The sequence below is a fragment of the Lithobates pipiens genome, unplaced genomic scaffold, assembly GCF_037356315.1.
Source record: "Lithobates pipiens isolate NorthernLeopardFrog02 unplaced genomic scaffold, aLitPip1_a1.2 Scaffold_16, whole genome shotgun sequence".
Lineage (NCBI taxonomy): Eukaryota > Metazoa > Chordata > Amphibia > Anura > Ranidae > Lithobates > Lithobates pipiens.
The window spans coordinates 528,719,279-528,732,139 of record NW_027507748.1 but is presented as its reverse complement, the minus strand read 5'-3'; the positions used below and the strand labels follow the sequence as shown (position 1 = coordinate 528,732,139).

The following is a 12,861-nucleotide window of genomic DNA, read 5'->3' as shown; positions in this document are numbered from 1 at the left end:
CCAGCCCTGCTTTAGCCACTAGCTTCTTCTGATCAAATGTGACTAGCTGGATAAGGGGAGGGTTACAGAGGAAAGCTGATTTGCTAAAGAGGTGGTGGGAGGCAGAGCAATTTATCAACAGCCACTCCCTCTCACTCAGATGAGCAACGCTATTGATTTGTTATACTGGTGTGTGCCTCCCCCTCCACCATCTGAAAGCTGTGGGAGGGAGAGGGGGAGAGCCGCACAGGGCACTGCTCTGCAATTGCTGCCGCCCACCTGCTGCACCTCTTACTGTCTGGGCCCCCTACAGGAGGATCGGTGGTCCCCCCCCCTATCAGCGGCCCTGATCACACATACTGCTAGTTCCACCTTCCAGCCACATAAGCTGTCAGCTTCTAAGAGTTTGACTGGCTGCTCTCAGAAGGGCTGGATTGCGCACCTGCTGTATGATCTCTTTCTGCAGCTAAACATTAGAGCCCTATGCATCGGGGATAAAAACCCAGTGTGCATGGGTACCTTTTACTTTTGGCATCAATAACTTCCTTCTTCAACAGCTTGAAAATAACAAAAATCAAATATGCAAGAAACGGATGCAAAAATGGATGTAAATTTACAATTGATAAAAAAAATCTACATACCCTTGTAAAAATGCAAGGCTTTGTATATGTGAAGTGTGAAATTCAATTAAAAATAACCTGAAATCTTTTATTTAACCACTACAATACAGGGCACTTTCGCCCCCTTCCTTCCCAGCCCAATTTTCAGCTTTCATCGCTCTCGCGCTTTCAGTGACAATTGCGCGGTCATGCTTCACTGTACCCAAATGAAATTTTTATCATTTTGTTCGCACAAATAGAGCTTTATTTTGGTGGTATTTATTCACGACTACGTTTTTTATTTTTTGCGATATAAGCGCAAAAAAGCGGAAATTTGGAAAAAAAACAATATTTTCTTTTTTCTATTTTAAAAGAAATCCAATAAAATCAAATTTTGTCATAAATTTAAGCCAAAATGTATTCTGCTACATGTTTTTGGTAAAAAAAATTCAGTTAAGTGTATAATAATTGGTTTGTGTGATCACGGACATATGTACGCAAATGATCATGTACATATGTGTGCAGGTGATCACGTACATATGTGTGCACATAATCATTGGGACAAGTGATTTTAGTGGGACATATGTGGGGGACATGTTTTTATTATTAGGGACGTGTTTTTATTTTTTGGGGACATGTGTGTTATGGGGACATATGTGGGGACTGTGTTTACACTGTGTGGTGTGTTGTGTGTTTACACTAGACTGAAGATCAGTGAGTAAAAAGCTGTAAAAAACAGCTCATACTCACTGATCATCAGCCGGCTGCAGCAATCTGCTCTCCTCTCCTCAGCGATGACTTCTGTGTGAGGAGAGGAGGAGCCGATTGCCTAGCAACCGGCTGTTTGTTTACATCACATGACGGCCGTGATTGGACACGACCGTCATGTGATCAGGAGGGCCAATCACAGAGCCCTCCTGCCGATCTGAGATGCGCCGTGTCCCGGTGACACGGGCGCATCGGGATCGCGCCGCTGCGCGGGCACGCGCGCGCGATCCCGCTCCTCCTGATGGACGTTCCTGAACGTCCTATCAGGAGTAGACGGCTCCCACCCGGCCGTATGTGCATTGGCCGTGTGGGAAGTGGTTAAAGATATAAAGTTAAACTTACAACAACGTGGTTGGATACATGTGCACACCCTAAAAAAATACTGTGTTGGAGCGCCTTTTGCTTTCATGACAGCCTTTATTCTTTTGGGGTAGGAGTCTATTTGCATGGCACATCTTGCCCTGGCAACATTTGACCACTCTTCCTTGACTATGTCCTGTGACAAAACTGACTGATATTTGGGATTTTTAGGTGCTAAAAAGGGAGAAGTATGTACATATGTTAAAATGTAATTGTATCCACATTATTTAAAAAGCCATAAAAGGATATCAATATAGTTAAAATATCTTAAATTATGCAAGTCTATCTTTTTTTTATTATTATTACATTGAATACTCTATCTACAACATACAAGCGTCAATGATCATATGGTTTGAAATAGAACAAAATAAACCATGCAGAAATGCAAAAACCATGCCCATTCAATCATGCGCCTACGGGTCTCCGGTAGTATTAATAGGCCACAGGAGGGATACAGGGAGTTGTTTCAAAAAAAGAAAAAAAAACTCTTGTAGAGAGCATGATAGATGGCTTATATTAATCCTCTCAAGAGTACAGCAACGATAAGGACACTGTCTCAAGGATCCAGATTTCTCAATCGGCCACAGAAATTAAAGGCAAACACCCATTCTGTGGCTGTCAGGGCTATTGCAGTGGCAATGTGGTCTGGCCAGGCAGTATGTGCGAACTAAAAGTCCAGCTTTTTTTTTATTGCAAAGTTTTCTAGAAAGGGTATATAACAGTGTGCAGAGGATTCGTCCAGAATGTCTGTGCAATTTATGTACAAGCTATTGGGAACTGAGCAGAGGTATATCTTATTTCTGTTGCATTGCAGGTCATTGGCCAGACCTGAACCTAGTGGCTCTCCCCCATTTTGTGTCTATTTGCCCCAGGTGGCGTTGTGTTCCCTGTAGTATTTACTTTTTGCAGAGCAGGTTAAGGATTACTTTGACGCAGTTGGGCAGATTAATTATGTTTTGCAATATGTATTACTAAAAATCTGTGTTTTTTTTAATGCAAAGTTTGGTAGAAAGGGTATATAGCAGTGGGTTCATCCAGACTTTCTGGATTAAGTTTAGAGCTCTATACGTTCAGGGATAAAGGCCCATGATGCAAATATTCTGTGTTCCAGGCATTCACCCCTTAAGGCATATGTCAGGCTGTCACCAGCAGGAATAGACGCTATACAAGTGCCTCCCAGGCACACTAAAGCTAGACACTTCATGTGCAAGAGACCTTAGGCTTTTAAAGTGATGCTGAAGTGGATGTTCTTTAGACTAGTGTTTATGAATAAACACCCTGCTCATATGCCATGATTTTTATTAAATCTTGATTACATCCCCCCCCCCCCCCCCAAAAAAAAAAATATTTAAACAGTGGTTGGTAGAACCAAATTTTAAAGGAAAATGATGATTGCCCCACACATGAGGTGATAGTATCGTCTTAGAGTGACAATTTTTAAAGTATTATTTACCATTTTTGGTACTGATGTTTGCCACCATTTTAACCTCTTCCCGCCCGTCCTATAGCCGAATGACGGCTATAGAGCAGGCGCTTTCGTCTGGGAGGCCGTCCCTGGACGTCCTGATGTTTACTTCCGCAATGCGCGCTGCCGTGGGCGCGCATCGTGAAAGTTCTGTGTTTGCCGTGTCCCCCAGAGACAGGCAAACACAGATCGCTGTAAACGGCCAATCACATTGGCCGTTTACAGCGCGATCGGCGTGTCCAATGTGAGATGACCTCATATGTAAACATATGAGATCATCTCGCAGCGCCGCTCTCCCTCCTCACACAGACAGCGAGTGAGGAGGGAGAGATGAACGGCTGCAGCGGCCGTAAGTGTGAAAAAAATAAATAAATAAAAAAAAGTGCCATCCACCCCAGTGTCATCCTGCCCCAGTGCCATCCACCCCAGTGCTACCTGTTAGTGCTATCTGTCCCCAGTGCCACGTATAAGTGCCATCTGTCATCAGTGCCACATAGTGCCATCTGTCATCAGTGCCACATAGTGCCATCTGTCATCAGTGCCACATAGTGTCATCTGTGCCACATAGTGCCATCTGTCATCAGTGCCAACTGTCAGTGTCACGTGCCATCAATGCCACTTATCAGTGTCACGCGTCATCGGTGCCACATATTAGTGCCACGTGTCATCAGTGCCACGTTTAAGTGCCATCTGTCATCAGTGCCACATATTAGTGCCATCTGTCATCAGTGTCATGTGTCCTTGTCCTGGTGCTCCAGGTCCTTCAAAAGTGTAATAGGTAGTCAACAAGTTAGATGTGTAATTTATGCTCCTAGAACACGTGACGGCGCTCCCTGCATGTTGGGCCTCTCTATGTGGCCAGGCTGTGAAAAAGTCCCACACATGTGGTATTGTAATACTCAGGAGGAGTAGCAGAATTTTTTTGGGGGTGTTATTTGTGGTATACACATGCCATGTGAGAGAAATAACCTATTACAATGACAATTTTGTGGAAAAAAAGAAAAATCTTAATTTTGCAAAGAATTGTGGGAAAAAAATGACAACATCAAAAAACTCACCATGCCTCTTACTAAATACCTTTGAATGTCTACTTTCCAAAAAGGGGTCATTTGGGGGGTATTTCACAAAGACCAAATAATAGCCACTAATTTGGGTTATTTTTACCAAAGATATGTAGCAGTATAAATTGTGGCCAAAATTTATGAAGAAAAATTTATAATTTGCATAATTTTGTCACAGAAACAAAGAAATATGCGTTTTTTTTTCAAAATTTTCGATCTTTTTTCATTTGTAGCACAAAAAATAAAAACCCCAGAGGTGATCAAATACCACCAAAAGAAAGCTCTATTTGTGGGGAAACAAAAGGACAAAAAATTAATTTGGGTACAGTGTCACATGACTGAGTAATTGTTATTCAAAATGTGAGAGCACTTAAAGCTGAAAATTGGTCGGAGCAGGAAGGGTGTTTAAGTGCCCAGTAAGCAAGTGGTTAAGGGTGCATTATTTTTGAGTATAACCTGTTTGGTTTATATTTTATATTTTCTCTATAAACCCTCATCTTTTATAATAATAATCACCTGCGCTTAAATTAAGGTAAAAATGGCCAACTAGCTGCTGTGCAATACAAAAGAAGTGTTACAAAAATGATATGCTTTTAATACACAGGATGCCTTGAATTTATAAAATGCATTGCCCGTTTATTCCTACAAACATTAAAGTTCAATACCATATTTATATTTGCATACAATACAACACATAAAAATGACATTCACTGTAAGTGTTTACAAAGTGTCCAGGAATAATCCAAAGTTCTTCCAGGATGTACTTGGTTAATCAAAAATTGCTATCCTTACAAAGCCTCTTGCCACTTCCTGGTGTCCCTATTGGCTTGAAGTCACTTTCTGTAACCCCACATTGATGTATGTTTCCTCAGGATGATGTCCTCAGGAGGTGTTCTCCTCATCTTTTTATATTTTATAAAAAAAAAATGGGTAATATATTTATGTACACTAAAATCAGAAAATATGCATTTGATAAACATGCGCTAATATAACGTAAAAGCTGCAACTACCACTATTTTATTGTCCAGGATCTCTTCTTTCAGAAAATATATAATGCTTGGGGTTTTTATTAATATTTGATGTATTATTATTTTTAATGCATTCTTTATTTTTCAAACCTCAGGCAGATTTCAGTAGGAATGGTATCTCTAATTGCAATGTACTCTAATGCAAAACATCACCTCCTTAGCTTTGAAAACCTGTAAAAATGCAGCGTACATACATTTGATGTTGGTGACATGGTAAAAAAGAGAAACCGGTACACTACATTGTAGGATACCTCAATTTGCTCAATTCGACACATTACCATTTACAGAAACCCTGGTAAAATATGGTAAAAAGGTACCAGATATATAGTATAGATTTTCAAGGTATATATGAGGGTATGAGTGGGGAGAATTCCAACCTCAGGAGAGACCAGTCACAAGTGCCCAAAAGGCTGTATCAATAAACTAATCGGGGTGGAAATAAACCCCATACTGGGGTATTGGAAAGAAATGAGAAGTGGGGTCTGCCAGGTGGGCAAACTGTTCTCCTTCTGGAAGCTCCAGTATGTTGAAACAGATAGTCGATATGATTGGCATAAAAAGCCCAAGCTGCATATCTGACAATTCACAATGTATAGTACATGCATCACAATGTATAGTATATGCAATGTGAAAAGATCTTTTTCCTGAAAGTAACTGTTTATATTCATCTGTACATGAGTATTCCAACCAGTAAGTGAGGCATTCATATTTGACAGGAGGTTGGTTCATAATTTGGCTTACATTGAATTAATAGCTTCTTTCTGTCATGTGTCAGCTGTTCAGGATGCTGATGATAGTGTAATTGTCTGAAGAATATTTTTTAGTCTAAGCATTATTTTATTTTATTTGGACCTAGCATCATATGTTTATTTTTGTTAATTGCATGTATGCTAAGGAATGTGTGAGTGTGACATGTTCACAGAAACCACAGAACTCCCCCTGATAATGCCTTCATCTGCTTCTTCTCCAGAAGGATGAAACCATTTTTGATCAGGTACCATCCAGGATCAGCACCTATTATCTAAACTGAGATGCTGCCTCAGATGACACAATCATGTAAATCCCGCTGTTTATGCTGCACATGGCTGTGTTCACAATTGTCTGAACTAGATTGGTCCCTTGCTTTGGCCTCTGATCTTGTGGCTTGCTACAAAGTTACAGCATTACAGTCTGATCACTGTTGAAGTGACTGAGGAAAGAATTCCTCCTAACTGCAGCAACACTTGTGATATCATCTGTTTAAACTCACTGGAACACAAGGACATCTTTTTAACTACTGTTCTACCAGGGCTTTTTTATTTTATTTTTGTACACATGTTAAAATCTGCATTGTTTGCTAGAAAATTACGAACAATTATATCTTTTATATAAAGGCACTATTCCTTCACTGACAACAACAATGGGGCACTATATCTTACACCGATACCAATGATGGGATACTATTCCTCCTATTATAAGGAGGAATACTGCTCTTATTGACCACCAACCCTGAGGCCATATTTATTCTCACTGATGCTGGGCCTATGACATTTTCTGCCCCTACTGGCCACAATCCAGCCCTCCTAAAGTCTGAAAGACAATAAAGTGGCCCTTTGTTTGAAAAGTTTGGAGACCCCTGCTTTAAAACATGCATTGGTCACCCCCATACTTTAAAAAACAAAAAAACAAAACATCCTTGGACCCTACCAATCTTAACAACCTATGCCATATCTCCTTGCTCCCCTTTTCCTCTAAACTCGTTGAACGCCTGATTTACAACTGAGTGACCACCTTTATTAAGAATAACCTTGATCCCCTTCAATCTGGATTTCGCCCTCAGCACTCCACAGAAACTGCTCTTTTAAAATTCACAAATGACCTATTAATGTCAAAAACCAAACGGACACTATTCTGTACTCCTACTTCTGGACCTTTCAGCTGCCTTTGACATGGTTGACCACCCTTCCTCTAAAAAAAAACTTTACTCTCTCGGTCTCCGTGACTGTGCTCTCATCCTACCTATCCCAACTCGCCTTCAGTGTCACTTATGCCGCGTACACACGATCAAACAAGCGGGTGGAAAAGTCCGGCAAACTCAAGTCCGCTGGACAATCCCCCCGTGTGTAGCCTCCAGCATACTTTTTTGACCCAAAAGTACGGCGGACTTAGAAAGTAGTTTTACACTCCAATCTTACCGCCGGACTCGCATTTCGGCGGACAATCCGGCCGTGTGTATGCCAGTCCGCCGTACTTTTGAAATGAGCTGACTTTTCCCGCCCGGAGAAAAGTCTGCTCATTTCGAGCGGGTCTCCAGGTAGGCGGGGCCCGCGAAGGATACGTCGCCGGCCCCGCAGCCTGGTATGGACTTAAAGGGGAACCCCAACGCCGAAAAAAATCAGTGTGGGGGTCCCCCCAGGTCCACATCAGACCCTTGTCCGAGCACGCTACCCGGCTGGCCAGGAAAGGGGGGTGAGCGAGCGCCCCCCCTCCTGAGCCGTACCAGGCCGCGTGCCCTCAACATGGGTGGTGCCTTGGGGAAGGGGGGGGCCGCACGGCCCCCCCACCCCATAGCACCTTGTCCCCATGTTGATGAGGACAAGGGCCTCTTCCCGACAACCCTGGCCGTTGGTTGTCGGGGGTCTGCGGGCGGGGGGCTTATCGGAATCCGGGAGCCCCCTTTAATAAGGGGGCCCCCGGATACCGGCCCCCCACCCTATGTGAATGAGTATGGGGTACAATGTACCCCTACCCATTCACCTGTAAAATAAAGTACAAAAAAAAACACAACACACAAGGGTTAAAATAGTTTATTGCACAGCTCCGGGGGTCTTCCGTCTTCGGTGGTCTTCTCGCCGGACTCCTCCGCTATCTTGTAGCTCTTTTACTAGCGGATGTCGCACCATTTCCTCAAACTCAACTTGTCCAAAACCGAGCAAATATTTCCTCCCCCACGTGCTACTTCCACTGAACTTCTCTGTCAAGAGTAATGGCACAACCATCCACCCATCCCCACATGTCAGGGTGCTAGGTGTTGTCTTGGATTCTGAACTCTCCTTTCAGCCCCACATCCAATATCCAATCACTTTCCAAAGCTTGCCGCCTCAACCTCCACAACATCTCTAAGCTACGACCCTTTCTAATCAATGAAACCACAAAGCTGATTCACTCCCTGGTAATCTCTCTCGCCTTGACTACTGCATCTCCCCCCTCATTGGCTTACCTTTAAATAGACTAACCCCCCCCTTCAGTCCATCATGAATGCTGCTGCCAGACTCATCCACCTTACAAAACCGCTCTGTGTCTGCTACCCCTCTCTGCCAATCCCTCCATTGGCTGCCACTCGCCCCAACAAATTAAATTCAAAATACTATCAATAAGTTACAAAGACATCCACAACTCTGCCCCCAGGTACATCACTAGCCTAGTCTCAAAATAGCAACCTAATCGCCCTCTTCTTTCCTCCCAAGACCTCCTGCTCTCTAGCTCTCTCATTACCTCCTCCCATATCTGCCTCCAGAACTTCTCCCGAGCCTTGCCCATCCTCTGCAATTCCCTACCCCAATCTGTCAGACTGTCTCCAAATGTATCCACTTTTAGGCAATCCCTGAAAACTTTAGTCTTCAGAGAGTCCTATCCTGCCTCCATCTAACAACTGCACTATTTTCTCCATTAGCTCATCCCCCAGAGCTAGTACTCTTTTGTATAACTTGAACCTCCCTCCTAGATTGTAGGCTCTAATGAGCAGGGCTCTCTTATTTCCCCCTTTTATTGAATTGTATTTCAATTGTACTGTCTGCCCTGTCTGCTGTAAAGCTCTGCGCAAACTGTCGGTGCTATATAAATCCTGTATATTAATAATAATAATAATCTATGTTTGATCAGCTGTTTACTTGGCCACAGTAGCTGGACAGCTCTGAACACAGAAGAGCACCTGTCTCCCTCCTTGCTGAGGAACTTTGCCCATAGGAACAGTGAATCAACGCAGGCAGGTTGCCTTTACATCCACCCAGATCAATTTTACATATTTAAATGCACTTTGAGAAAAGGCAGTCACTGGCTGGAAAAATCAATACCAAGATCATGACTGAAGCAGCAGCTGTAAGCTTGTTTTAACCACTTGAATATTAGGACATTTCTAAACATTTATAAATGCCTTGGTATACAAGGGATTAATGAGAAATTATGAATAATCTTTTGACATGCCACCATTACTGTATACTGTGACTTGTTAGTAATTTAAAGGGGTTGTAAAGGTTGTTTTTTTTTTTTTTTTTTTAAATAACAAACATGCTATATTTACCTGATCCGTGCAAGGGTTTTGCACAGTGGCCTCCTCTTGGGTCTCCCAGTGGCGCTCCTGGCTCCTCCCCGCATTGAGTACCCCCTCAGAGACCCACATTCCAAGGGTGATACCCGTGCATGCTTTCGTGTCCTGCTGCTGCGTCTATTAACACAGACAGCAGGACTTGGCCCCGCCCCCGGCTCCCGTGTCACTGGATTTGACAGCAGCGGGAGCCAATATAGCCAGTTAGGACCCGACACAGCGGCTGGAGCTGCTGGGCTCATTCTCGTCGCTGGAAATATTGGGTTCAGGTAAGTAAAAGGGGGGGGGGGGGCTCTGGAGGGCTGCTGCACTACAGAAGGTTTTTCACCTTAATGCATAGAATACGTTAAGGTGAAAAACCTTGAGGGTTTACAACCCCTTTAATCAAGCAAACGTGTAAAGTTACTAAAGGTCTACTTTAATATTGTAGCCTACAACAATATTGTTGCTTATCTCATTCACTTCTTTATAAAATTAAGATGCATAAAACACTAGATTTTTTTTCTAAAATAGTTGTTTTGTTTATTTTTAGTTGCTGATCCACTATGCCAAGCAGTTGTCCAACACTTAAGATGGATAATGCAGAAAGACCTCCTGGGACAAGATGTCTTCCTCATTGGTCCCCCAGGTCCACTAAGGCGTTCCATTGCTATGCAGTATTTGGTAAGTTTAGGCACGTTCAAAAAAGAGGGGGTTTTGGAACTTTAAATGAGGTTTATGGGATCACACAGCTCCATCCCTATCTGTATGCAAGAAAAGAGGGTTTGGAACTTTAAATGAGGTAGATCCAGCATGGCTAAAAGATGAGTCAATGTAACAAGACATGTTTTATTCATCAAAAAACATGACATGGCAATATGAGTACATGCATGGTAAATAAGCATAACAATCACTTATTATTGACCAGATATTCATAAAAACAATCATAGCTATTTGGAGATGACATATTGAGGTATTGGACAATTATCCATAGTAAAGGATTGCTTGAAAAGCAGCATGGTGGGGTAGTTTGGGAGTAGATGAAATAAAACCATCTAAAAAGAAAATGGTGCATCAAAATTGACTCGATAAACATTTCGTGGTTTCTTACCTACCACATCATCACGGGTGAGTGCACCAACATGAAAACTGGTGGCTGCTTGAAATATTCATCCCAGGAGCAGAGGAAGGGGCCCACAGGAAAGCCGGACGAACATAATGATCCCCATGGAAAAGGAAACAAGTGTTAAAAAGGAAAACCATTTCTTCAATGCTGTAAAAGTTATTAAATCAGGTAGACTATGAGTATATGAAGGTGTATTATATCATTGAAAAGTATTGAACAGTAAACAGATAAAAAGTAGATACATATGAAGTGTGGATATAGTGAAAACACCTGCTCAGAGGGAGCGGAAGAGTGCAGAGGATATAGGAAAAATCATGGGCAGCCAATGCTGTCTTCAATCAAACCCTGAAAAGCTTAGGCAGAAAGCCCAGCCAGGTGATTACCTAAAGCTGTGTGTATGTGCTCAGCATGACCAAATGGGCTCCTCCCAGCATCACATATCACAAAAGGCAGCCCAGCAAAAGATACTGGGAAAAGGTTAGAAATGGCAGCAGAAATCACATCATATTAGAGTTATCATAAAAAATTTAACGTTTTTATTATATTGCAAAAAGGTTGGCACAATCTCAGGCCCAAATGTAGAAAAATACAGCTTCACCAAAGCTGGCTTATAGGAAGTCACTATGATGAAGTAATGACCACACAAAAAGACACAGACAACAATTATAACACTTAAAGTGGGAGTCCGCCGTGTTTTTTTTTTAAAAGCCAGCAGCTACAAATACTGCAGCTGCTGACTTTTAAAATAATGACACTTACCCGCCCAGCGTGCCCGCGATGTCGGCACCCGAAGCCGATCTCTCGATCGTCTCTCGGGTGCTGCCGCCGGCATCTTGGGTATGGGAATCAGGAAGTTGAACCTTTCGGCTTCATTTCCCGGTTCCCTACTGCGCATGCGTGAGTCGCGCTGCGCAATAAGGATGGTCCCCGCTGTCCCTGGGATCTGTGTGTTTCCCAGCAGGCAGCGGGGGACCTTCGGAAAGGGGCGTAGATTCTGCGGAAAGGGCGTACCTTCTGCAGAATCTACGCCGGAAGTGGGTGCAGATACCTGTACTGCACCCTCCTCCCCCCTGAAAGGTGCCAATTGTGGCGCCGGAGGAGGGGAGGGTTCCAATGAGCGGAAGGTCCACTTTAGGGTGGACCTCCGCTTTAAAAAGAAAACGTCTGGAAGCCATGTGACAACACGCGTGGGCAAACTGTCATATGAAAAAAATCATCATAAAGGTAATTCCTAAAATAAAAAAAAATAAAAAAGAGGGAGGGGCCTCAAGTGCTATAACAGTAGATGACAGCCCAGCCACGTGTGGCCCCAGGGGAGATTTCAGTAGAGGAAAGGAAAAAAGTTAGTAAATATTGATATAGTGTTTTTAAGGAGCATAACCTGCTCATATTGTCAGTGCTGGAGGTTTTAGTCCTGATTGGTCCATCTAGAAAGTTGTCATGACCACCTTATATTGAGTTTAGAAAAAAATGTTTTTTCTTTTTTCAAAAGGAAAGCCTTGTTGTGTATATAAACATTATCTCATGTGAGCTAATGTTTATGTAACCCTTGTTATTATTGGGCCTGTTGGTACAGTTATGTTTGCCTGTTTGTCGTCCCCATTCTCATTCAGCGACCAGGGTCTATGAATATCCAGCCTGTGTCCTGTACAATTTGGGTAAATGTTAATTCCATATCTAGAGTACAGTAAAGGATACAGTCCACCCTCCCCTTTGTTTCCTATGTTACGCTGCATTGCTTGTTAAGAGGTCTCATGGCGTGGGGGTAGGGTTATGGTGGTATACATAGGGAGAAAGTGTTCAACATTCAGCATTCACATTATGCAAAAGCTCCAACTCCCCTGTGTCAGGAAGCGCTCAATAACAGGGCTAAGTTGTGGTAGCTTTGATGTCACCTGTTGGCTTCCATTGCCCCAGCATCGTTGGTGCTCCCTGCTCCCCTTGCAATAACCACACACTGACACAGGGAGCCACTGCTTCTACATCACATGGCTCGACCAAAGCGGAGAGTGTACTTTTGTAATGGATGTACTTTTAAAGAAAAAAGGCTAACTATCCTTGTTATGGCATATTCTAAATTGCTACTGGTTAGCTCTTGCATACAAATTTCATGTGAACTGTGACAAATTAGACATACCAAAAATTAATACTGACTTGACTAGCAAACGTTTTAGCATTTAGCAAAGGAACTTT

General features: G+C 42.8%; 1 protein-coding gene across 3 annotated transcripts in view; it reads left to right on the top strand.

Annotated features, from left to right (window-relative positions):
• Positions 1-12,861, top strand: part of VWA8 (von Willebrand factor A domain containing 8) — a 678,220-nt gene that overhangs the window by 92,679 nt on the left and 572,680 nt on the right. For all 3 annotated transcript variants that reach the window (XM_077483183.1, XM_077483182.1, XM_077483184.1), the window contains exon 4: positions 10,096-10,226. In XM_077483183.1, the coding sequence (XP_077339309.1) occupies positions 10,096-10,226 (131 nt within the window). The remainder of the gene's footprint in view (positions 1-10,095; positions 10,227-12,861) is intronic.